This window comes from Peromyscus eremicus, chromosome 4, assembly GCF_949786415.1.
Source record: "Peromyscus eremicus chromosome 4, PerEre_H2_v1, whole genome shotgun sequence".
Taxonomy (NCBI): domain Eukaryota; kingdom Metazoa; phylum Chordata; class Mammalia; order Rodentia; family Cricetidae; genus Peromyscus; species Peromyscus eremicus.
Window position 1 is genome coordinate 38,906,851 of NC_081419.1, and position 23,734 is coordinate 38,930,584.

Here is a 23,734-nt window from a genome sequence, read left to right on the forward strand (position 1 = left end):
TCTTCCCCCCTCCCTTCCCCTCTCTCCCCAACCCCTTCTCTGTCTGTCTTCCTATATAGTTTAGACAGGTATGGCCTCAAATTCACAATTTTCCTGTCCCAGCCTTCCAAGTACTGAGATGATAGGCATACATTACCATGCATGGCTAAGATTTGGGTTTTATAGACTTCAGAAATATTTCAGTGAAATAAATGTAAATATAAGAAATGAAAATGCATTTGATGGGCTGGAGAGATGGCTCAGAGGTACTGAGCACTGGCTGCTCTTCTAAAGAATCCAGGTTCAATTCCCAGCACCCACATTGGAGCTCACCACCAGCTGTACCTACATTTCTAGGGGATACCCTCTTCTGGGCACTGCCTGAACACGGAACAGACAAGCACTCATACACATAAAATAAAAATAAATAAAATCCCCAAAATGCATTCGTTTCAATTACATTTGCTATTTTGTTTTTGATGGCTTTCAGTTCTGTAAAAGATGTTATTGTGGCAAGAAAGCTGTGATTGCTGGCACAGTACAGGACGGCTTCTTCATAGTTTAGATGGGGATCGTCAACAAACCAGTATTCACTTCCTTCAATTATGACTGGGGGCCCATGAATTCCAGTGCGCTCTAAGGAAGAAAACAGAGTTACAACCGTGATGATCAAACAGTACAGCTAAGCACGGGGGTGTTCAAATCGGATCATACGTACTAACCACTGCCATTTAGATAAGTGTCCCTCAGAGGCCTGCTGGCCCCCAGGCCAAGATTCTGTTGGCAGGTAGAAGGATAAGAGGCAAGGCCTGGAAGGAAGTCTGGTTATACCCAAGTGTGTCTTCTAAGGGGGCACTGTGACCCTGGTACCTCCCTTTTCTCCTTCACTGTCCAGCCTCCATGCACAGCTTATTACGTCACCTACTCCCTGACACAGGACATCCTGTCAGGCCAAAATGCGGCAGGCTCCCAGCTGAAACTTCAAAGTCGTGAGACAGAAGGAGCCTTTTCTTTATTTCTTTTTCTCTTTCTCTCTTTCCTTCTTATTTAAGAAAATTTTTTATTCAATGTACATACCAACCACAGTCTTGTCTTTAAAATTGTCATTATCTCAGTTAATTTAACACCGTAACCCACTAAGATTCTGGCTGTCTGCCCTGAGGAAGCACTGTCCGTAACACAACAAGGACTTCTGAACCAGTGGCTGGACTTTCCTGTGCCCACAGAGAAGGAAACTCCATCTCGGCTTCCTCATCCCACACCATCCACGTACCTCTGCTGCCTGCAGGTATTTCACTTGAGGATATGAGAAGAAGTTAGCAATTACCAACAAACTACATGCATGATCACAAAGAGGTCGGAGTAGCTTTGGCTCACCTCTGGCGCTCAGCTTACCTGGATTGTACCAGTCTGGTGTTTGGGGAGTGCTACCTGTATAAGGAAGAGAGCAAAGGCTTATGGTTAGTGCTGGCTTACAAAGCACGCATCCTGGAAATGGAGCCAGAAGGTGATAGGAGGCCTTGTGGGGTCCTGCTCCTTTTGGAATGTCGAGTTAGGCATTTCTGAGTGGAATATTTCAGGGTTTATACTAATGCTTGCTTTAGTGCTGATCTTTTGAAAAGGCAGACCTATTGAATATTGCTAGTGGTCTAGCACTGAGTATGTAGTTCAATGGTAAAGCACTTGTCTAGCATGTGCAAGGCCATGGGTTCGATCCCCATTGTAAGAACAGAAAGAAAGACTTACTAGCTATCTTTTAGGAAGTCTTTTGTATTAAGAAAGCCACAAAGAACATATGGCCAGCAACTAGAAACTATAAATAAAATAGCAAATGGTGATTCTGTAGCCATTACACAGTGCACCAAGGGATGTACAGCGAGGATCAGCACTGTTCTAATGGAATCTGAGTATCCAGTCTGTAAGCGTGGGGCGGATTCTTACCAGTTCCCAAGACGGTATTGGAAAAAATACACAACAGAGTAGTAAGTGACTCTTTTAAGAAGATTAAACAAGGCTGAGGAAAATAAGAAAGTCACTCAGGATTCTAGAATGGAAACAGGAAATATGGCAAGCTCTATAGAATTCTGGGCTTTGGGACTGGGTGGGCCAGTATCCAGACGCCTGCACACATATCTCCTTTTCAAGGCTCTGGATAAGATGGTTGACTCCATGAGCTTCCAGTTCCCGCTCTGTAAGAGTGACTCTACTCACAAAGGTCGGGAAGATCACACCATTGTGCCTAAGAGGCACCTGGACAATGGCCCTCACAGGACTCCAATGGTTTCCCACATCATTTTCCTATCAGCTGCAGCCACACTGATTTCAAATAAATACATAATTTGCTTAGCCTTAGAAATTATAGGGTAAATTCACTGAGCCTCATTTCTTGTGGTCATGAAATTCATGTAGTCATGAACTACCAAAGCATCAGTAGCCTCTCCTCAGAGACTGCCTACACATCAAATGTGTTTAGTGTTTCTCTCTGAGACAGCACTCTTCATTTTGGATAATTTTCACCGATAGGGCTGTAAGACAGGTAAAACTGTACATGGCTTCTTGTTTACAACCTTGTCAAAGACAGGGTGTCATTACGTAGTCCAGGGTGACATCCAAGTCTGGCAATCTTGTCTCAGCCGCTGAGTGCTGGAGTCTACAGGTGTATACCACTATGCTTTATCTCCTCCCTCCCTCCCTTCCTCCTTCCTTCCCTCCCTCCCTCCCTCCTTCCTTCCCTCCCTCCCTCCCTCCCTCCCTCCCTTCCTCCCTCCCTCCCTCCCTTTCTCTCTCTGTCATTGCAGGCTCTACGGTCATTTTAACTGGTTTCTTGAATTTGAATTTACATAAAAATATTAGTATCTTGGAGTTGACTGAAAATTGCTTCTAAATTTCACAAGAATCTGCCAAATTTTGATTTCCTCATGCTTGCGTCCTTCTTCCCAGAGCACCTTCTAGCCCAGCGTTGGCAGGGTTGAGGCTGAGAAAAGCAGGAACTACCACTTGCCTTTGGGAATCTGACACACCCAGTCAAGTTTTGCATCACAAGCAAAAGGCTTCAAATAAGCAAATTCTCTGTCATCGAAGAAATACCAGCTTCTTCGCCAAGGATGGTCATATACCTGAAGGAGAAAGAGGATGGCAGAATATTCTGAAACTGTTGCAGCTCTTTGCAAACACTGTAAGCTATGGCCTCCATCTCTACTTTAGTTCCAGCACCTACCATACTTGCAAAATGAACAGATGAAGGAATGGAATGTCTAAACAATAGCAGCTTGACAAGCTAAAAAATAGCGAGCGTGACAAAGGAAACATAAAGTTGTGTTTTATGTCCAAAATGCTAATTGTTGTCTTTTTTTGTTGTTGTTGACATGAAACTTTAGACTTTTTTCCGTTTCTTTTAAAATTATAGTAAAAACTTTTCCTTGGATGTATTTGTTATACTGTATTGCAGAAGTTCTTTTTTTTATGCTAGCATATATTTTATATGCTATTATATATTATATGCTGAGCATCTTGTACTTTTCAAGTTTGAGAAAGACTAAATAGAAACAGGTATTTATTTTGATGATGTCTAAGCCAGTCTATAACAGAGCAGGTCAGAAAGTGACAGGGACTCCTGGGCCCAGCAGCCCAGGCCCTGGCTGTGCTGTTGCTGTACCACTTCCAGGACGCGTGACCCATTTATGCTCATGGTTCAGGGTTGGAATGTTGACGGCCTGAGCTGGGAGAACCTCCATCACTTTATGATTCTTTTTCTCTTAAGGCCAGATTTATGGGTAGTGTGGTGGGAGAGGCATGCATCTCTAGACAGGAGAACACGGCCCTGGCTGGGTTTCTCCCTGATGCTGGTTGTATCGGCACCTCTTCTATCATTTACTTTGTTTTTGGTGGGGTTAAAATCTCTTCCTATGTGGAGGTCTCTGTACCTTTCAAATACAGTTCATTGCATCAGTTTTCTAGACAATTCTGAAAACTACATCAGCTTCTCTGAGGGTTTCACTTGCTCTGAGCTGTAAATCCCATAAAATGAACCAATGCTGTGACATTGACCACGAGAAGAGTGACTTTGAGGATGGCGTTCTTTCCATTTTTATTTGCACCCACCTTTCTTTTCTGACCCTTCTTGGGCTATGGAGCGAAGGTGCTACACGCAGTCTCCTCAGCCCTTGCTTTCTTTCTGTGTTTTCCTCAAAACTACTTCTGAGCCTTTTGCTTTTGTAAACATTCGATTCCCTGCTTCACTTCTATTCCCTAGATTTCAGCTTACTGTAAGGTATGTCTTATACCTATTCTGTATTTAACCACAATGAAGACAGCATATGCCTGTTTCTAGGAGAGGCTTGTCACATAGTGCAGGGAGCAGAGAAAGCCATGAGTGAGTGAAGTCCAGAGGGAGGGCGTGCTGTTGACATGTGCACAGTCATGTTAAGGACCCCAAAGCCTTCCCCGGGGAATACGAGTGTAGATGCAGAAAATATCAATCATAGCTTTCTCCCCTGGAAATGTATAGCCTGAGGACTACTCGCCTACAGAGACTGCTCCTACTGAGCTTAGCTGAGACTGTCTCTTTTGATCAGCTGTATGCAATAACACCACCTCTCAGGTGAACTTTATATAATAAACGTGGTGAACTCCCAGGGTGCTGTGCTGTCTCCAGCAGAGACCCCAGTCCTCCTGATGTTGGCTTTCCTGTCTGTGTATCTGTCTTTTCTTCATTCCTTCATCACCCTGGTCAGGTCCAGCCCTGGGGATGCGCTAGGACATGGGAAAATAGTACAGTGGTGAAATATCCTGGAACCAGACACGTGTGGGTTTAAGTGTTACTTCTGACACATCTAAGTTGAAATTTCTTTCTCAACTTGATGATTATGGTAATGGCACCTATGTCACAGTTTGTATACATATTAAGTGAAATAATGTGTGCAACATGCCTACCTCAGTGCCTGGCTCATAAAGAATCTATAACTCTTCGATACCACCATCATGACAGTGCTATCATTTTTATTCTCATAATTACCACCTCATTGCATATACCTTCTCTTTTGCCTATTGGAGCCCTTACCCAATCGTACCCCAGCTTATTTAATTGTCCATGTACTGCTGTGTTCTTGTGAAGAGCCCATCATTGATATCTTCTAGGGCCTTTATGTACCTCCCAGACACATCACTTATAAAATGGATAAACAAATGGATTCTGTACAAGATTCCAAATGTGTCCGTGGTATTTTCCAATCCTAACTGCTGTGTCTTGAAATAGATCTCAAGATAAATTTTCCTCACATTCTTGGCTTCCTGTTCACATTCACAGTCTTGGTTCATGTTGCCCTTTCTCAGTGTAAAAACATCCTGTTTCCTATCCAAAACAAATAAACAAAACCACCAAGAGCTCAAGCACCTGAACCAGGCAGCAACCTAATTTCCCAACACTGTTTTTTAAAATTAAAAAAGTTAACTATATGCATGTGAGTGTTCTGCTTGCATGTGTTTGTACACCACGGGGGTGCTTGGTGCCCGTGGAGGTCAGAAGAGGGCAGAGGATGCCCTGGAACTGGAGTTAGGGTGGTTGTCAGCCATCATGGGGAAACTCAGGTCCCCTGGAAGAGTAGTCAGTACTCTGAACTACTGAGCCATCTCCCCATTCCTCAAGTACTGTTTTTAATGTAGAACCAAATAAAAGTTCTGGATACATCCTGTTCTCCTCACTGCTGGTCACCAGACTTCCTCTTGTACTTCTTACAATTGCCCATTAGAAAGCCTGATCCTACTGCACCTGCACAAACTCTATCCATCCTTAGAGACCAAGGTCAAGTCCCAACTCTTTCTGGACAGGGCTTAGAGATCACTTCCTTTTTCCTCGGCTACCTTCAGCCTCCTCTTTTGAAGCATCATGAATTATTACTACATTACTACATTACTACATTACTACATAATGATGATAAAGCTGTGTTTCTTGAACATTTAGTTTAAGTGTAAGTTAGACCGTTTGGACATGCTTTTCGCTGCACGGGCATCACACTCCATGAACAAAAGGTATTCCATGAATATTTTGCCTGACTATACATGACTTCAGATTTGTGTGTGGTGTTGAGGGTTGAACCCAGGGCCTCACACAGGTTAAGCAGGAACTCAGCCACTGAGCTCCAACCTCAGTCCCTGGATTTTATTTTTAATGCTGATTTTCCAGGATGGTACTGACCTTGATAGCAGCACAGTCTCTGATGTCATAATCCTGTTGAAACTCCGGCTCCATGATAACAGTAGACACCTGGAAAGACAAGCCTGCCTTGAGGACGGAAGGCTGATATGATATTTGCTACTTACATATAATTTAGGAAGCTTTTAATAATTCAAGCATGCTCATTTAGCACTGAAAGAAAACAGTTGTATATGCCACTTTGTGAAAGATCTGGAGGCCAAATCATGAGAGGACTTAGGAACTGCTGGAATGTCTTAAGTTTCTCACAGTTTGAGAAGTGTGGTCAGCACGGTGTTAAGTCCACCTCCGAGTCAGAAAGGACAGCTGAAAAGGACTTTTTAGTTTTTGTTTGTTTTCGTTTTGAGATAGTGTTTCTCTGTATATCCTTGCCTGTCCTGGAACTCTCTCTGTAGACCAGGCTGGCCTCAAACTCACAGAGATCCACCTGCTTCTGCCTCCCAAGTCCTGGGATTAAAGGCGTGCGCCACCACACCCAGTGACTTTTTAGTATTTTGGTCAATTATATTCAGTACTTGTGTATTTGGTCTGCTGTGTACTTGATCAACTGATTTCAGATATCCCCAAATCTGAAAGCGTACGCCTGGACTCTTCTATTTATCCAGAACAGAGACTAAACTGATACGAGCAACACACAGGAAATGACGACTGTCAGGGAAATGGACACTTAGAAGTGTCATGTACCTCTCTTTAGAGAAGGTAAACACTGGAAGTATTATTTAAGGACCTTTCTAGGTTTGCCTAGTTTGCTCAATACTTTCTTTGTTATATAACTAATGTTTTTAGATGATAAAAATACATATTTTCTATTAATAGATAATAGAAAAACACAAAGTAAGTACAAATGAAAGTTTTGGAAAATGATTTGTATTCTCCAAAGATTACCATGATGTTTGTATTGCTCCAATTTTTTTTTGTTTTTTTTGTTTTTCGAGACAGAGTTTCTCTGTGTGCCTGTCCTGGATCTCGCTCTGTAGACCAGGCTGGCCTTGAACTCACAGAGATCCACCTGGCTCTGCCTCCCGAGTGCTGGGATTAAAGGCATGCGCCACCGACACCTGGCATAGCTCCAATTTTTTAAAACTCTATATAGAGTAACTAAACGTACAAGCTTTCAAAAAGTAAAACTAAATGGAGCCAGTGGGAAGGCTCAGCGGGTGAAGGTACTTGCTGTCAAGGCTGACGGCCTGAGTTCAATTCCCAGAATCCACCTGGTGGAAGGAAAGAACTGAGTCCTGAAAGTTATCCACTGGGATCCACTGCCCCACCCCTAGGCACACACGCAAAATAAGTAAACATAAATAAATAAATAAATAAATAAATAAATAAATAAATAAATAAATAAAAGTAAGATGGCTACTTTGCTTTTTCCTTCCCGAACCATATAAGTAAATCTGTGTCTATTTCAAAATGTGTAAATAATTCTAACGATGGATGGAGATGTATTTTTTCCGTCTATTTGATGGAGGTAAAAGTGCTTGTGTCTTTATAATGTTTTAAAGTGTGCACACCGAGAACACTGGAGTCTAGCTAGTTAGCATTTGCATTTCCTTTCGCAGTCACCATGGATGCAGTGAGAACAACGTGTTGTTAACTATGGTCCCGCACTGCACGGTAGATCTCTTGAACTTAATTGCTTATCTACCTAAAATTTTGTATCTTTTGACAAACATCTCCCCTACTTCAGTCTGCCCTAGTCCCTGGTAACCACCACGCTATTTTCTCCCTTCTATTTCCTCATTGTGTGTGTTCATTGTGTGGCACCGTGTCACACAAGGACTTTTTCACACAGTATATTGTGTCTATTGGGCAATTCCGCCCCTCAGTCCCTACCCTGCCCTTTCTCCTCCTTTGTGTTTCCAGACAGCTGCATTTCTATTTTCACGCTTATCACATGCCTTTACGTATCTATGTAAACACATGATTTGATGTATCTATATAAATATCCAAGAAACCACAGATTGTATTTCTCTTTTCGAGACAGGGTCTTGGGTCCCCTGGGCTGTGCAGTAACTTTTAGCTGGAATCCCATCTGCCTGTTTTTTCTTTTGTCATTTGTACTTTCAAGTTCATATTCCAGAAATCATTATCCAGACTCTGTCATGGAGATTTCCTGCTACCTTTTTCCTCACAGCTACATAGTTTGGGGTTCTGACATTGAAGTCTTCAATGCGTTTTGAGTTCATTTTCATATGTGATGTGCATATGGGTATGCGTGTGGGTAGACAGTCTTCTTGGCACCACTGATCAAAGGGACTGACCTTCCCTTATGTGTCCTGGCACTTTTGTCAATAATCAGGTGACCATCAACTCACGAATTTATTTCCTGTTTTCTCTTCTTTCCTATTGATACCAGCATGACATTTTGATCACTGTAGGCTCCTCAGAGTGAATGATAGAGTTTGGTAGAATTATATCCCCAGAGTTGTCCTTCTCCTGCAGACCGCTTTGGCTAGTCAGGCTCTTCCGCAGTTCCATACAAACTTTAGATGTGGGTGTTTCAAACAACCGACTTCCTTGCTTTTGAAGCAAACCTTCCTTCCATGTATTTCCCACCATGAAAGTTTGAACTTACCGGTGTACGATCGCTCCACTGCCAGGACCCTTGTAAATCGGGGCTTCTTTTATTGAGACCTATCCACAACCAACGCCGCCCACTATGTTAAAAGAAGAAAAAGAGGCAGTATTAGAGGTAGAGGACAATACTTGCTGAAAATATTTAGCATTCACATGTTTAAGGTGACTGAGTCATGTATGTGTGCTCAGGAGATCTGGCACCAGCAGAAGAGACGACCTCCAGCGATACAAAGAAAGAAATGAAATCAAGCCGTTAGCCCGGAGCAACCATAGAAAAGGCACCACATGTGTAAAACTAAATTTTAAGTTATTTCCTGTGTCCAAAAGGCAGAATCTACTCTGCTTTGGGCTTTTAAATGGAAAATGTGATTATTAAGTTTTTACTGCAATGGTTCATATTAGGCAATATTTTCAGACAGAGTCAATGACAATAATGGCAGTTTGCCTTTGTCTCCTTTTTCTAGACTTATTTATGCCCATGAATGCTTTGCCTGCATGTATGTATGTGCACCACGTGTGTGCCTGGTCAGGAGAGGACATTGGTTCCCCTGGAACTGGAATTATGAATGTTGTGAGCCATGATGTGGGTGCTGGAAACCAAAGCCAGGTCCTCTTGTAAGAACACGAGTACTCTAAACCATGGGCCACCTCTCCAGCTACTTGCCTTCTTTTGAGATGGGGGAGGGGGTGTCATGTGGCCCAGGGGGACCTTGAACTCTTTATATGCAGTCAAGGTTGACCTTGAATTTCTCATCCTCCGTCTCCACCTCCTAAGTGCTGGGATTACAGGCATTAGACACCAAGTTTCATAAGGTGTTGGCACTTGAACTCGGGGCTTTGTGTAGGTACTTTACAAGGTGACCCACATTCCCAGCCCCAACAACTGCATTTTAAAAACAGTGCTTGTCTAGGGGTTAAGGATGTTGCTCAAAGGTAGATCACTTGCCTAGCAAGTACAAGGCCCTAGGTTCCAACACACACACACACACACACACACACACACCTTTACAGCATTATCAAATTTCTTTTCTTTATAAAGCAAAATAGGCTATTTGATTAAAATTTTATTAAGGAAAAATTTAAAATACTTTAATTCCTACTGTCTATTAATTTAAAAGTGAGCAAGTAGCTAAGTTTTTGTTTTTGTTTCAATCTAGGTTTATTCAGGTAGCAAAGAAAATGCCAGGACAAGTTAATGAAATAATCACTTCAATCATCATATTTAAGACTATCAGTCTTATATTTCTATGTAAAAGCACTGAGCTGGGTATAATGATGTCACAGAGAAGCGTGAGACCTAATGTCTCCTGTCAAACAGAATATAACACAGCCAAGGACATATCACTACAAAATATGATACACATGAACTCATGGGAGCTACCAAATGAGGTATATAACATTTAAGCATTATAAATCCAGCACATGGAGAGGTCACAGTGGACTGCAGTGTGCAAACACTTTTTGAGGTTGGAGGAAAAAGACAGTCTTCAAAAGATGGATAATATTTCTTTGGAGCCCCAAATCCAGGTGCTTACCATGTTCCAGTGGAGAGCAGCTAGGTCCCTCACGGATGAATAGATACAAACGGGAAGACAGGAACACACATGTAAGTGATGTCCTTCCCTCAAACAAACTTCCACACTAGCAGGCCTACATATGTGACAAGTGATCCAGCTGCAAACCTCCCTCTGACTCCAGTTCCAACTGAAAACATTCCCTAAAATTCACTAGACTTTTCAGCTTTAATAAGTAACGAAATTATATCCCTTTAATTTAACTTCGTGTTGGAACATGGTATCAGTGGTATAAGCACAGTATACATGTGCATGCGTAGAATATATATATATATATATATATATATATATATATATATATATATAAAATTATTTCAGAAGAGGAAAGATCTAAATGCTAAAACAGTCTGTACTGCTTAGCTTTGTAGAAAATACAGAATATATAGAATGGACAGCTATAAAGTTATTGAGAAATATAAGCCTGTATATCTTTTTCTTTGTTTGTTTATTTGTTTGTTTTTCGAGACAGGGTTTCTATGTGTCACAGCTCTAGCTGTCCTGGAACTCACTTAGACCAGGCTGGCCTCGAACTCACAGAGAACCATCTGCTTCTAACACTCAAGTGCTGGGATTAAACGCGTGTGCTGCCACCACCACCACCACCTGGCAAGCATGGATATCTTTATTCAATGTTTTAGTAACCTAGAGCACAAACCTAACTTTATACCACCCTCTTACTCTTTAATAAAGTCACTGCGTGTGGCCATGGCAACACACATCTATGACCCCAGCACTTAGATGCAGAAGCAGAAGGATGGCTGGTGTGAAGCCAGCGTGGGTTACTTAGTCTGTTCCAGTTCAGCCTGAGCTACACAGCCAGACCTTGTCACGAAACAAAACCGAACAGCAGAAACAAACACACGCTTTCCTTTCCTTCATCATTCCCACTAGTTTAGTATCGGTCAGTGTTTTCTTACCTGTTCAACTTCAACTTGTCGGACCTGGAGAATATGAGAATTCTCCCCTCTTATATTTTCATTGTTAGGTTGTTCTATTTGGAGAGAATAGTCACCAATTTGTAGACCAGATAGACCCAGTAGAGACAATTAATTCCAGTTCAGATTGAGCAGCTCTAAGGAAATTGCAGTTTCCAGCTATCTATCTATTCAGCTGACAGAGCTTTCTCACAGGCCTCCTACTGTATCACACTTCTCTAAACCATGAGGTCTAGACAGTTTCTATACACAGGTCATCCTTAAGCCAGGTTGCTAAGACCCGGTGGGTTAAGTCTCCTTCCTCAAACTCATATGATGATACAACTATTTCTTTGTATCATCAACAAGTCTTTGCTTCTTACATATTTGGGCATGGGAAATTCCCTACAGAAGCTTTAGAATATTTATCTTATTTAGTAATAGTTTGTTACTCATTTGGGAAGAAAGACAGAAGATCACCTATCGCCTAGACTCAATTAGCTACCCCATACCCCCAGCCTTTGCAGAGCTCTGCCCATCCTTCCTAGGCTCCCGGGGACTCTCACCCAGTGTCCTCTTAGGCAGCGGCTCCCTGTCCTCCTACTGACAAACTTCTCTAGTTCATTCCTGAGTCCTATGCTAAAGCTCAGAGGGTGGTTTCTTATAGAAACGTTTGTTCAGTTGTCCGAAATATCTCCAATCATCCCTCCTTTCAGAGAATGAACTCCATTTCAACCCTGAATTTAGTTTCAGCATCCTTTCAAGGGATTCCCTAGAGTGTCATAAATACAGAGAATAGTAGGTACTCATGGTGTGTGTGTGTTCTGGGGCGGGGGGGGGGGGGTTAGAGGAGAAAATAATTTCTTGTTCTGAAGTTGACCTTCCTTAGCTGCTGACAGGTGAAGGGAAGAATAAGCCGGAAAGCACATCATTCGCTGCACACCTCTAGTGCAGAATTCAAGAAGGCTGGAGGAAAAAAAAATGCTCCTGATCATAACTGGGGAGCCAGATCAAAATGAAACCTTCCCATTTCCTTTCTAAACGGCTTCTACTCCACGCACTAAGCATATGGTAAGGCTATTAGGAGACACCGCACAAAAGGTTAGTAAGTGGAAGTGTGTTAAAATTCTGATTTTCAGTCCAATTTCCTGCTGCACTTGGTTTCTAAGGAAAACAGTATCTCAGGCACGAGCCCGGATAAATACTATTTAATGAGGGCTCTTAGTCTGCAAAGCCTAGATTTCTATCTCAAGCCGTTCGTTTCTCTTCCCAGGAGGGAGTGTACAGAGCAGCAATGGCTGTGAACCAGGCTTCCCTCTCCAATCCGAGGACTGTTTTTGCTCCACAATGGTTTCCCATTGGGATGCCATTAAGAGTTGCAACGATCTAAGAGCCTTAATGAGTCGGTGTATCATGAATCCTTTTTTACTGAAATACAAGCAGAGATCTAGAAGCTGGACTGTGAGAAACAGAGCAGTCACCAGTCTTAACTCCATGGCATGTGATACAGACTTGGTGGACAGTAGGCTTCTTGCTGAGAAGTAATAAAAACAACACATTTAGGGTGAACTTAATAATAATTTTCTAGTATAAATGACTCTGCTTCCTCCTTTCCGTTAAACTATTGTGGCAATCTTGGTTTTAAAGTATGCTCTTTTTCTAAGCACAGCCCATGCAAACAATTGCTTTGTAACGGAGCATTTATTAATTGGATAGAATAGTCTGCGTATACGGCCTTTTGCTGGCTTGCTGGCATTCATGTACAAATAAAATAGAGTTCCCATGGGTGAAGGTATTATGGAGTTTTTTTCCCCTATACTTCCATCTTTTCCATTTTCAATATGCATTACTTTTGTAGACAGAAAAAATTTTTAAATGGTTTTTTCTTTGGACAATTTTATGAAAATGTGTATAGGAATGGAATAAAATGGAAACTATTTCCACAAAATGTTGCCTATAAGTAATATTCGAAACCGTTTTCCTTTTCTTCTTCACTTTTTTATGTACTTTCCAGTTTTACATGTGAACTCATATCAGTTTTTAAGGAGGGTGTTCAATAGTGCAAAAAGGGAACAAATCAATAAAAGTACTCACCTTTCACACAGCTTTCTCTCATGTAATCCACTCTGCCCACCGATGTTCTTAATGGCTATTTCTACCATACAGGGCTATGACATTTTTCTATTAATTGGTCCCCTCAAATATCTGCAGATATATTGCTCGGCACTTGTCCATGGCTTCCTGCTCCAATTGGAGATAGTAACTCCTTGCAAAGAATTGTGTTTGTTCTGTAAATATTTTCTAAGAATGCTTCACCTAGATAGTGTGATTGTGTGTGTATGTGTGCGCGCACACACTTGTGTGTTTGAAGCTCATGATCTTATTAGGTTGCCTTGTTAAAATTCCGAACTTCAGCTAAGATTGGCAGTGTATTTCAAGGGCCATGCCCCAGAGGCAGCTACCATAAGGACTCTTTGATTCTATGGTATACCAAAGGCTTTGGTTTCTGCTCAATGTCATAAACAGGTTTATCAGCAAAATTTAGAAGTTTGTTAATCAGCAAGACCTCAGAAATGGGCTTTTGTTGGTGAAACAAATTACTCAAGATCCAACAACTGGATAAGATACTCAGGAACCTTACCTTTCATTAAAAGGTATTTTACAGTAACCTGCATCTTTTTTTTTTTTTTTTTTTTTTGGTTTTTCGAGACAGGGTTTCTCTGTGTAGCTTTGTGCCTCTCCTGGAACTCACTTGGTAGCCCAGGCTGGCCTTGAACTCACAGAGATCCGCCTGGCTCTGCCTCCCGAGTGCTGGGATTAAAGGTGTGTGCCACCACCGCCCAGCAACCTGCATCTTTAGAAATGGCACCTATGGTCCCTACATGGCCCCAGGGTCAGGTGCTAGGTCAGGTGACTATGACAGCCTGATAGAATTGATCATGGGAACAAAATTCTGTCCTTTTCACATCTACCTCAAGTGAGTCTGCAACACAGCTCAAAATGCTCAAAGACAGACTGCTGGGACAAGGATTTCAAGCTTCCGAAGTAGACTGTCTGGAATGTGCTGTGGCTGCTTCAACATATGTCTGTGTCACAAATGACTGCAAGCACAGAAGGATTTGATCTGAATTTTGTAATCACGATACTCGACTCTCAAGCCTCTGAGGAAACAGCCAAGAGTCCCTTCAAAAAGAATCTAAAAATAAGTATATCCAAATTGGCTTAGGCCTAATACAAGGTGATGAAGTCTAGAACACCTGAACTCCTACAATAGATGCCCAACACACAGACAATTATAAAACACAGGTATTATATTTTACATCAGTATTCAAGTACAGTATTGTTTTAGACAATCAATGTGTCCAGCCTGGGCTACATGAGACTCTTGTCTCAAAAGAAAAATGAGGAGGGCTGGGGCATAGCTCAATGGTAGAATGCTTACCTACCATTCATGAAAATCAGGGTTCAATCCTCAGACTCTCTGTGTAGCCAAGGATGATCTTGAACTCCTGATCCTCTTGCCTCCACATCTGTGGGAGACCAGCTGGAGACTGGCTCCCACATTTTACCCCAGGGTACTCTTGAGGAGTGAGGGATAAGAGATTTAGATAGAAGGATAGAGGAGAGAGAAAGAGATAGAAACACAAGATAGCCTTGGGAGGGCCTGGATCCTAATCCACCAGCCCTCTTCTAAAGGGCTATTTATAGGAATGCCAAGGGGTGGAGCAAAAGACCACCCTCTAGCACAGCCAAGTGCAGACCTTTCCAATCACCTAGAAACCATGCACATGGTCTAACAATCCTCTAATGCAGCTCTGCCGGGTAAAGCAAGCTCAGATCTCACTAGGAACCTTTGTGGGCCTCCACACACATCCCTAGGCTAGGATTGACTGCAGGAGTGTGCCACCATGCCTACCTTAATAAGGAAATATAGAGTGTTTATGTTTCACTGTGGTAAAGGAAACTTGTAAAATATGGTAAAAATTTTTCTAATGGAGTATTTTAAAAAATCACTCAAAATCTTTCTTGCTAGATGTAATTAATACCCATTGATTATCTCTATGTATTTTGAAGTCTAATTTTCAGTGTGAGTAGCATATCTTTAAATTTTTATAATCTTGCTTTTTCTTCACTTAAAACAATATCCTGGAACTCACTCTGTAGCCCAGGCTGGCCTCGAACTCATAGAGCTCTGCCTGCCTCTGCCTCCTGAGTGCTGGGATTAAAGGCATGCGCCACCGCTGTCCAGCAACATTTTCTATCTTAATATATATTAAGTTACAAAACAGCTCAACAACGATAGTCCTAGACATCCTTACCTGTTTCTTTTATGAGAATGCATTTCAAAATGCTCCCTCATTAATGACAGTGACTTGAGCATTATGTTTCTAATGTAATAAGCATTTATATGTTAATTAAACACATCAAATATATGATTTATTTTTACGTTAAGACAGAAATGAATTAGAATTTTTTTCTATTTGCAGTTTCAGTCCCTATTATAATCTGATCACACAATCTCTAGCTTGTGGTCGTTAACTCTCTTGCTATCTGAGTTAACATGGGACAACCACACAGATAGCGCAGGCCAGCAAAAAGGACCAAAACATAATGAGCCAAGGACATGGCAAACCAAGTGATACCTGTGTCGGTGAGCCACTGTTTAGCACTCTGTACATGAAACGTCACCACTTCTCTTAACCTTTAGAGAGAAGGACTATTACTGAAACGCACCATTTTAAAGCATTTTGTGCTTCCTTCCACCCAGAGTGGAAACACCATAATCTTGAGGCTGGACAAACACTAATACCAGATTTGCCTCGTGTGTGTGTGTGTGTGTGTGTGTGTGTGTGTGTGTGTGTGTGTATGTGTGTGTGTGTGTGTGTGTGTTTAGCAAAACAGAATCGGATTTCATTATTGAATAAATTTGTAGACTTGGACTTAATCAAAATTGATAATGTACAAATTGGGCCGTTGCCAACTTATTTTATGCTAGATTAATCTTTTGTTATTTCATTTCTATAATTCTCTACATGGACATTGTACAGCTTCCTTCCCCTCCTACATCTGATTTATGAACACATACTTTTAAACTCTACTGAATTTTAAATTTTTAATATTTATAAGATCTGTTTCTAAAATATGGATTCCAGATAAAATAATTTATTACACCTTCGTATTTTTCACAACTATTTTATGTTTCTACATTCCAGTTTTTATTCAGAAAGTGTTTAAAGCCTGATATTTATTAAAGTATTCCTTTTAAGATTTAAAAAAAGAAAAACAACTGTGTGTGCGTGTGGGAGAGGAACCTATCTGAGCCATGGTGCCTGTGTGTGTGTCAGAGGACAACTTTCAAGACTCAGTTCTCTCGTTTGACCCTGGGGAGGCAGGGTCTTTCTTGTTTCTGGTACATCCATATTCTGGACTAGCTGGCCCACAAGCTCCTAGACATTTCTGGTTTCCACCTCCCATCTCACCACAGGACAGCTGTGACGTGTGCCACGGCATCTGGCTTCTTAAATGGCTTCCGGGCTGGCACTCAAATCATCAGGCATGAGTGGCATGTGCCTTCACCTGCTGAGGCATCGCCACAGCCTCTAAAACCTGCCATTAGGACGGTTTCTCTTCTGAGATTTAGGGTAGTTTTGTTCTGTTCTTGTAACAACATACATTAACTATCAAGACTTGAGGACGCACTATATCCTTTTACAATAAACTACTTATTCTAAGTGTTCTTGCTTTTTTAAATGCACATCTGAGCTAGGGTATGTTTGTGATGTGTTTTTTCAAAGGATGCAATACACATCGTTCAGATCAATCTTTTCAAAAAATGAAGTTAACTGGGAGCTAAACAGATTGCAAGCATCTCCTACCATAATACGCTTTAGATGCCAGTTTTCACATATCTTTTATATTTAATGATGTCCAAAAGAAAAAGGCTAGTTAGATTGTCCTCATTTTTCTCGTAAGCTTTTATTTTGAGGAAAGGGCTTTTGTTGGATTCAGAATTGTAGAAAAAATACTCACTAGGATATATTTTTTTTTTAAAGTCATTTATCCTAGTACACCTTGATTAAACAAACACCTTGTAGTCTTCAGAAAAGTGAGGAAGAAGTAATTTCGTGGCGTCGAAGCCCCTAATTCCTGCGATTGTACTGAAAGCTTCAGCTGACCTACATTTGCCTGAAGGACATCAGGGACATCAGAGGAGCCTTCCACACCAACATTACAACCATGACCGTAGCCACTTCGATAACTTCTCAGTGTCTTTCACACTGTCCTTTCTCCATGCGGCTTTCCACAGGGGCAGCTGTGGCAGCTTTCTACCGAGTTGCCTGAGAGTATCTACAGACCTGCTCTTCATAGTCTTACTAGTTTTCATTTCTGGAGACAGAACTCAGGGCCTCACAGACGCTGGGTGAGCATGCCCCCACCGATCCATGCCCCAGCCTTATCTGTGCGATTGTATACGTGTGTGTTACAGGAACACAGTGGTTCATAACAATTAACCTCTTCACAACTGAAATGATTTGGAGACTAACTTTGATTTTTTTTTCTTAAGATCAAACTTCTTTCCTGATTAGTAAGGCTGTTCCATTTTCATACAATCCTACTTCCTGTTGCATGGATTTTTCCTCCTCAGGTGTCCACTCTGTTCTCATACCTTTGTTTCTATTTTGTGTTCTCTGGCTTCTCTTTCTTTCTTTCCTTCTTTTTTTTTTTTCAGAGCTGAGGACCGAACCCAGGGCCTTGTGCTTGCTAGGCAAGCGCTCTACCACTGAGCTAAATCCCCAACCCCTCTGGCTTCTATTTCTATCTTACTGTTCAAAACACTGTCTGCCTTCTAAGAATCAGCCTCCTTTATAACGTTTGCCCTGATTGCACCAGAAACACTCCCTCCCCTCTGGCTCCTTCCCAAGGCTCCTCTTATCTTTGCCCTATATTTTTGCCCCACTTTTCTTAACCTGGCTGTTGGTATGTGCTACACAAAGGGTGAGGACTCCGCCTTGGTCAGCTTTGAATCTCTCACGGTATTTTGCAATAAGGGTGCTTGATGTCGCTCGAGTGTCAAGCATGGGTGGATTTTTTAGATGCTAAATCACGACAACCTAAATACCTAGAAGACATCAGGCTTAGGTCAGAAACACTCATTCTAGAAATATTACCTGAACAGGTCCGTTAACAAGCGAACGAAGTCCTGTATTTCATCCGTATGGCTGAAGCTGGGTAAGTGTGCTCCAAGCGCTTGGCAGAATCTTTCGGCTTCTTCCCAGTTCCTCTTTCTTACCGTTCTTTCTATATGGAACACCTTAATGAAAATAGAATATTGTTTTTCTGGAATGATCATAAAATATTCATAGTTTTTTTTTTTTTTTTTAATCAATTGCAGTCAAAGGTGTGGGTCCTGGACATGAATTCTTTCAGGTGCAATGGAAGCATAATTAAATGCATACACAGCAAACAAGCAAGTCCTGCCTGGAGTGAACTAAAGGCCCACACAGTGATGGCCACTGTCACCAGGTGAGTGGCCTTCCCCAGCCAGGCTGGAGAACTGCTCCAACTAGTACATTCCTAGGACCTTGAAGAGAAAGCGCACCAGGGTCATGGCTGAACAGGGTACATAGGAACACTCTGGAAGCAGCCTTCTGTGAAGAAATGTGCCAACAGCATAATTCTGAGCATCAAACACGGAAGTCTGCGGAAGAACAGGGCTCTTTTTCTGATCAAGAACAATCAAAGAACTATCTATATGGGTGTGTGAACATCGACAGACGGTGCCAAATCAAAGCCTGGCACTTTTGACTGTTTCTTTGATTTGTGATGATTAACTCTATGCTAAAAGAGGCCTCCCTATTTCAAAGAAGAGGAAGAAGCAGGGGAGCAGGCCGAGAGTGTGGGACCACAGTTGTCTGATTGCTGCCCCTGGAACCTACACTCTACGCAGGACTCCAGGTGGAAGGAACATGCTTCTCGCCACCTTTACAAGGGACTTGGCCATGTAGTGTGCTGAGGTTAGTGGCCCTGAAGTAACAGAGGTCTGAAATGCACCAACTTGGTTGGCCTTGCTTTCTTGGGCTCCAGGAATTGACTATGAGAAAAACAATCTGATAGCTGCCACCCCTTTGCCTGAGCCCCAGAGTGAAGGGTAACAGACACCAGGTCACAGCCTACAGCCCAGGACAGCTGACTAACAGCTGACAGAATTCACAGCCGAGCAGTCAAACCCTAACTGAGTCAGACATCTGTAAGTGTGAAACTAAATGTAATTACCATGGGGTTTAGAAAGGATATTGAATGGTCTGGTTATGGAACTAGATGAATGTTACAGACTGTGGTAGTTTGAAAGTAATTGGCCCCCATAATCTCATAGGGAGTGGTACCATTAGGAGGTGTGGCTTTGTTGGAGTGGATATGGCCTCGTTGGAGGAAGTGCGCCTCTGTTGGGGTGGGCTTTGAGGATTCTGATGCTCAGGATACCACCCAGTGTCTCAGTACATTTCCCGTTGCCTGCAAGATGCAGGACTCTCAGCCACCTCTCCAGTACCATGTCTGCCTGCACACCGCCATGCTCCCCACCATGATGATAACGGACTGAACCTCTGAAATGGTAAGTGAGCCACCTCAATTTAAATGTTTTCTTTATAAGGGTTGCCATGGTCTTGGTGTCTCTTCACAGCAATGAAAACCCTAAGACACAGACCTCAAATTATTATTATTTTTTAACACAATAAGAACTGGCTCTCATTATACAAGAAGGAATTTTAAGAGTCTCATGCTCTACCGACTGAACTAGCTGGGCGTCTTACAAGAATTTTAATCCAATAAGAAGAATTAGGGGCCTATGAGAATCCTACACATGATGTCAGCATGCTGCAGGGCACCCAGCTTCTCAGAAGGAAAGAACCATGGGAAAAGGGTCACTCTAGCTTTGGTCTTACTTTTTGAGGACAGGACATGGGCAGGGTACGGGTTGAACTGTCTGATACCAGAGTCCCATGATGCTTTTCTAAGGACCCCACGCTCCCAAACACTTGTATTAGGTTCTGCATGCTCAAAAGGAGGAACATAATTTGTACAATAACAAGAACCGGGATAGGAGAAGAATGACTCCATTGAAGGACTGAATGAAAATGCAGCTTTACCTTAAAACAAGAAAGACTGGAGGGGAAAGTGAGCCAGCCTTGAGGACAGGGGTCATCGGGCTTCGGGACTGCTTCCTTGGGCTCCTGGGGTCCCCTCGTTTTCTTGCATATTGAAAGTGCTCTGAAGCTTTTGCAGTTTTTCACTTCCCACCTGCCAAGAGTCCTTCCAGTAGACATAGCCACACACCCACCTGGAGATGCTGGGGAAAAGTCAATGAAAAATTACAACTGCCAAAGAACAGCCAGGCGGTGATGACGCACACCTTTAATCCCAGCACTCGGGAGGCAGAGGCAGGCGGATCTCTGTGTTCGAGGCCAGCCTGGTCTACAGAGGGAGTTACAGGACAGCTAAGGCTACACAGAAAAATCCTATCTTGAAAAACTAAAATCAAACTCAAAAAAAAAAAAAAAGAAAGAAAGAAAGACAAGTTCTTGCTATGTAGTCCAGGCTGGCCTCAACCCCGGGGTCTTCCTGCCTCAGCCCTAATTGCCTGGATTACAGGCATTTGCCACCAAGATGTCTATGTCTTACTTGTTAGAATATGTCTACCTTATCTGATATTTAACCAGGATTAGCATCTATATTCTACCTTCTCTAAGTAAAAAGATAATTTTGTTATTATTAATGCTACTCACACTGATAGTCATGATCATGAGATTTTTTTTTTGGTGTGTGGAGATTCTCTATTTAAAATACTGTGTCCTATTATGAGATCACACAGTCCAGTTTCCATGTTATAGAAAAATATCTTAATGATCAGATTATATAAGATCATGCAAAAAATATCGAACATTTAAAGAGAGAGAGGTGGAGGGACTTAGGACCTTTAGCTTACTCAAAGCCATGTCTAAACAGCGCTGGCTTGGAAGTTGGAAGGTCTTGATTTTATTAATTCAACAACCAGGTATATTTTGTTAAATAAGTCCCCGAAGCCTCTATTTTCTCAGCTCTAAAATCAGATGGGACTTCTGAGGCCCTTCTACATCAAATCCTGGTTTCCAAGGCAAATTGTGGTCAATGTTTGAGGCTGTTTGGAGAAAAATGAACTAGCTTTTGAAATAAAGGCTACCTTACACTGCTTTCCTAATTTCTCCTCACTGAGATTAATACAAATAAATCTCTAATTCTGCAGGATGAAGTTAGGTGACAGATAAAAATGTAAAATACTTCACAGGAAACATCTAGGTTTTATTTGAGACTTACATTTAAAAAAAAAGATGGAAAAACAAAACCTTACCCCACAACACACCAAACAAAACAAAACAAAACAAAAAAACCCCAAAAACCAAAAACCAAAAACACCCAAACAAACAAACTAAAAAAAACAAAACCCAAAGCAAAGCAAAACAATCCAGCCCTCATACTTCTGCCGTTGGCTCTGGGTACTCCAAAGCCTGGCTTTAGAAAACACTGGACTTGATGTCCAGGACAGCGGCACTGTTTCTGACTTCACAGCCTCCAGTTCTGAAGATCCCCAACTCCCTTAGACCCTAACACAGGTGGCAGGTGTATCGGGAGGGACTCTGTGTTTCATCACTTCCCGATCTACCACTTTGTTTCTTAAAAATGAAGCCGTATCTCTATAATACCACCAGCTTTCTTACACTGCAGTTGGTATTCTTTTGTTGGTACCCTTTAAATCTCTAAAGCTGAAACAGCAGAGATGGCCCCTCCCTCTCTCCAACCTTGTCAGGAGTTAGGTGTCATACTGTGGTGCCCAGTCCATAGGGCAGAACTCACTAATTTGTCAAACAGATTTCTCAGGTGTGTGTGTGTGTGTGTGTGTGTGTGTGTGTGTGTGTGTGTGTGAACTGAGTCTGTGCTCTTTTGTTTTTCTCTATAGGTTACATAGCTCTGGCTGTCCTGAAACTCACTATGTAGACCTAGCTGGCCTCGCACTCACAGATGTCTACTTGCCTCTTCATTCTGAGGGCTGGGATCAAAGGTGTGCGCACCACGCCCAGCTAAGCCTGTGCTTTATCTTTCTCTCTCTCTCTTATCCTTCTCTTTGAGTGTTCTGCCCCCACTTCATCACGACAACCAGCTGGTATGTGTGTGATACTCTTTAATGAGTTAGCATTTAGAATAGTTATTGAATCCCAAGCATGAGAATGGCTTCTGCTTCCCCAAGCTCCCCACTCTACCTTTCACCTCAGACCAGCGAGCTGTTGGGGAAATCATAAACTCAGAACCACAGATGAACTGGCACAATGCTAACTAAGTCATGGCCTCCTGTGACTCACTCCTTCTGGGGCTGTCTGTCTCTGTCCCTAGTGTCACATGGTCTGCTACTGTCTATGTCTCCTGGGAAACCTGAATAGACAGACACAAGCAAGCTTTGCAGACTGGGTAAAGAGCATCTGCAAATCTGGTGTCTCGCGAAAGCGCTGGGCTCAGCGCTACACCAACCCCCTCCTTGTAAGCTCGGTCTCAAGGCGTTGTCAAGCCTTCATAAAACACTCACCTGGTTCAAGAAAATTCCAGTTGGAAAAGGTCATAGCCTGCTTTACTCCACCAGAGATGGCCCAACTGTACTCTCCGCGGGCATCGGCATCTCTCAGGCCCGTCCAGAAGTACTTCTGAAGGGACTTGTCATACTTCTTCATCATATGATTCAAGTATTCCTGTTCAAATCTACAAAAGATGAACCAATCTAGCAAATGTCTCACAGTTTTTGAAATAAAAGCCACCCCCCCACCTCCCCACACCCCCGCCTGCCACCTTAGGGAATGGTTTAGGCAAACTCAGTTAAAAGTTATCCAGGATATGTGTACTGATGGCCACACCTGCTGGAGATGGTCAGATTGCAGTTCGTTCCAAAAGGGACCTCCTTCTCGTAAATTTTGTAACAGGTTTCTCCATGTCTCTTCCAGCCCTAAATCAAAAGAGGAATATCATCACAGTGTTTGAAACTTAATGATGTCCCCCTCAAACAAGTAGGATTCTGTTACTTTGACAAAATCATCAACGTGAGGAAGGGGTGGACATGATTATTCACTTGATAAGGGTGTATCAGTTTCACAGATCTTTACATGACCGAGATGTGGCATAATTTTCTTTGTCCTTTGTACCCGACACACCCCATTGCAGCTGTTAGTTGAATTATTTTTCAGTAACAGTACTGTCATTGGAGGAAATCAAACCATCAATAATGAGGCTAGTAGTCATATTTGCATGTTAGAAATTCATAAATAGGTAAATCTTTCTTTCTGTAAGAACGCCAATGTGTTAGGACTCTCTTCTTTCTCGCTTTTTCTCAAATAAATGAACAGAAATCAGTACTTTTACTTGGCAAGTTTGAATTGGTTAAACTTCAGTGTCATCTTTAACCA

The 23,734-nt window shown here is 42.1% G+C and overlaps 1 protein-coding gene across 2 annotated transcripts in view; it reads right to left on the reverse strand.

Annotated features, from left to right (window-relative positions):
• Positions 1 to 23,734, reverse strand: part of Ly75 (lymphocyte antigen 75) — a 131,965-nt gene that overhangs the window by 82,148 nt on the left and 26,083 nt on the right. For both annotated transcript variants that reach the window (XM_059260524.1, XM_059260525.1), the window contains exons 10-18: positions 23,189 to 23,277; positions 22,867 to 23,036; positions 20,402 to 20,601; positions 18,425 to 18,567; positions 8,766 to 8,847; positions 6,173 to 6,241; positions 2,977 to 3,095; positions 1,375 to 1,406; positions 440 to 615 (exon numbers count right to left, since the gene is read on the reverse strand). In XM_059260524.1, coding sequence (XP_059116507.1) covers positions 440 to 615; positions 1,375 to 1,406; positions 2,977 to 3,095; positions 6,173 to 6,241; positions 8,766 to 8,847; positions 18,425 to 18,567; positions 20,402 to 20,601; positions 22,867 to 23,036; positions 23,189 to 23,277 — 1,080 coding nt within the window. The remainder of the gene's footprint in view (positions 1 to 439; positions 616 to 1,374; positions 1,407 to 2,976; positions 3,096 to 6,172; positions 6,242 to 8,765; positions 8,848 to 18,424; positions 18,568 to 20,401; positions 20,602 to 22,866; positions 23,037 to 23,188; positions 23,278 to 23,734) is intronic.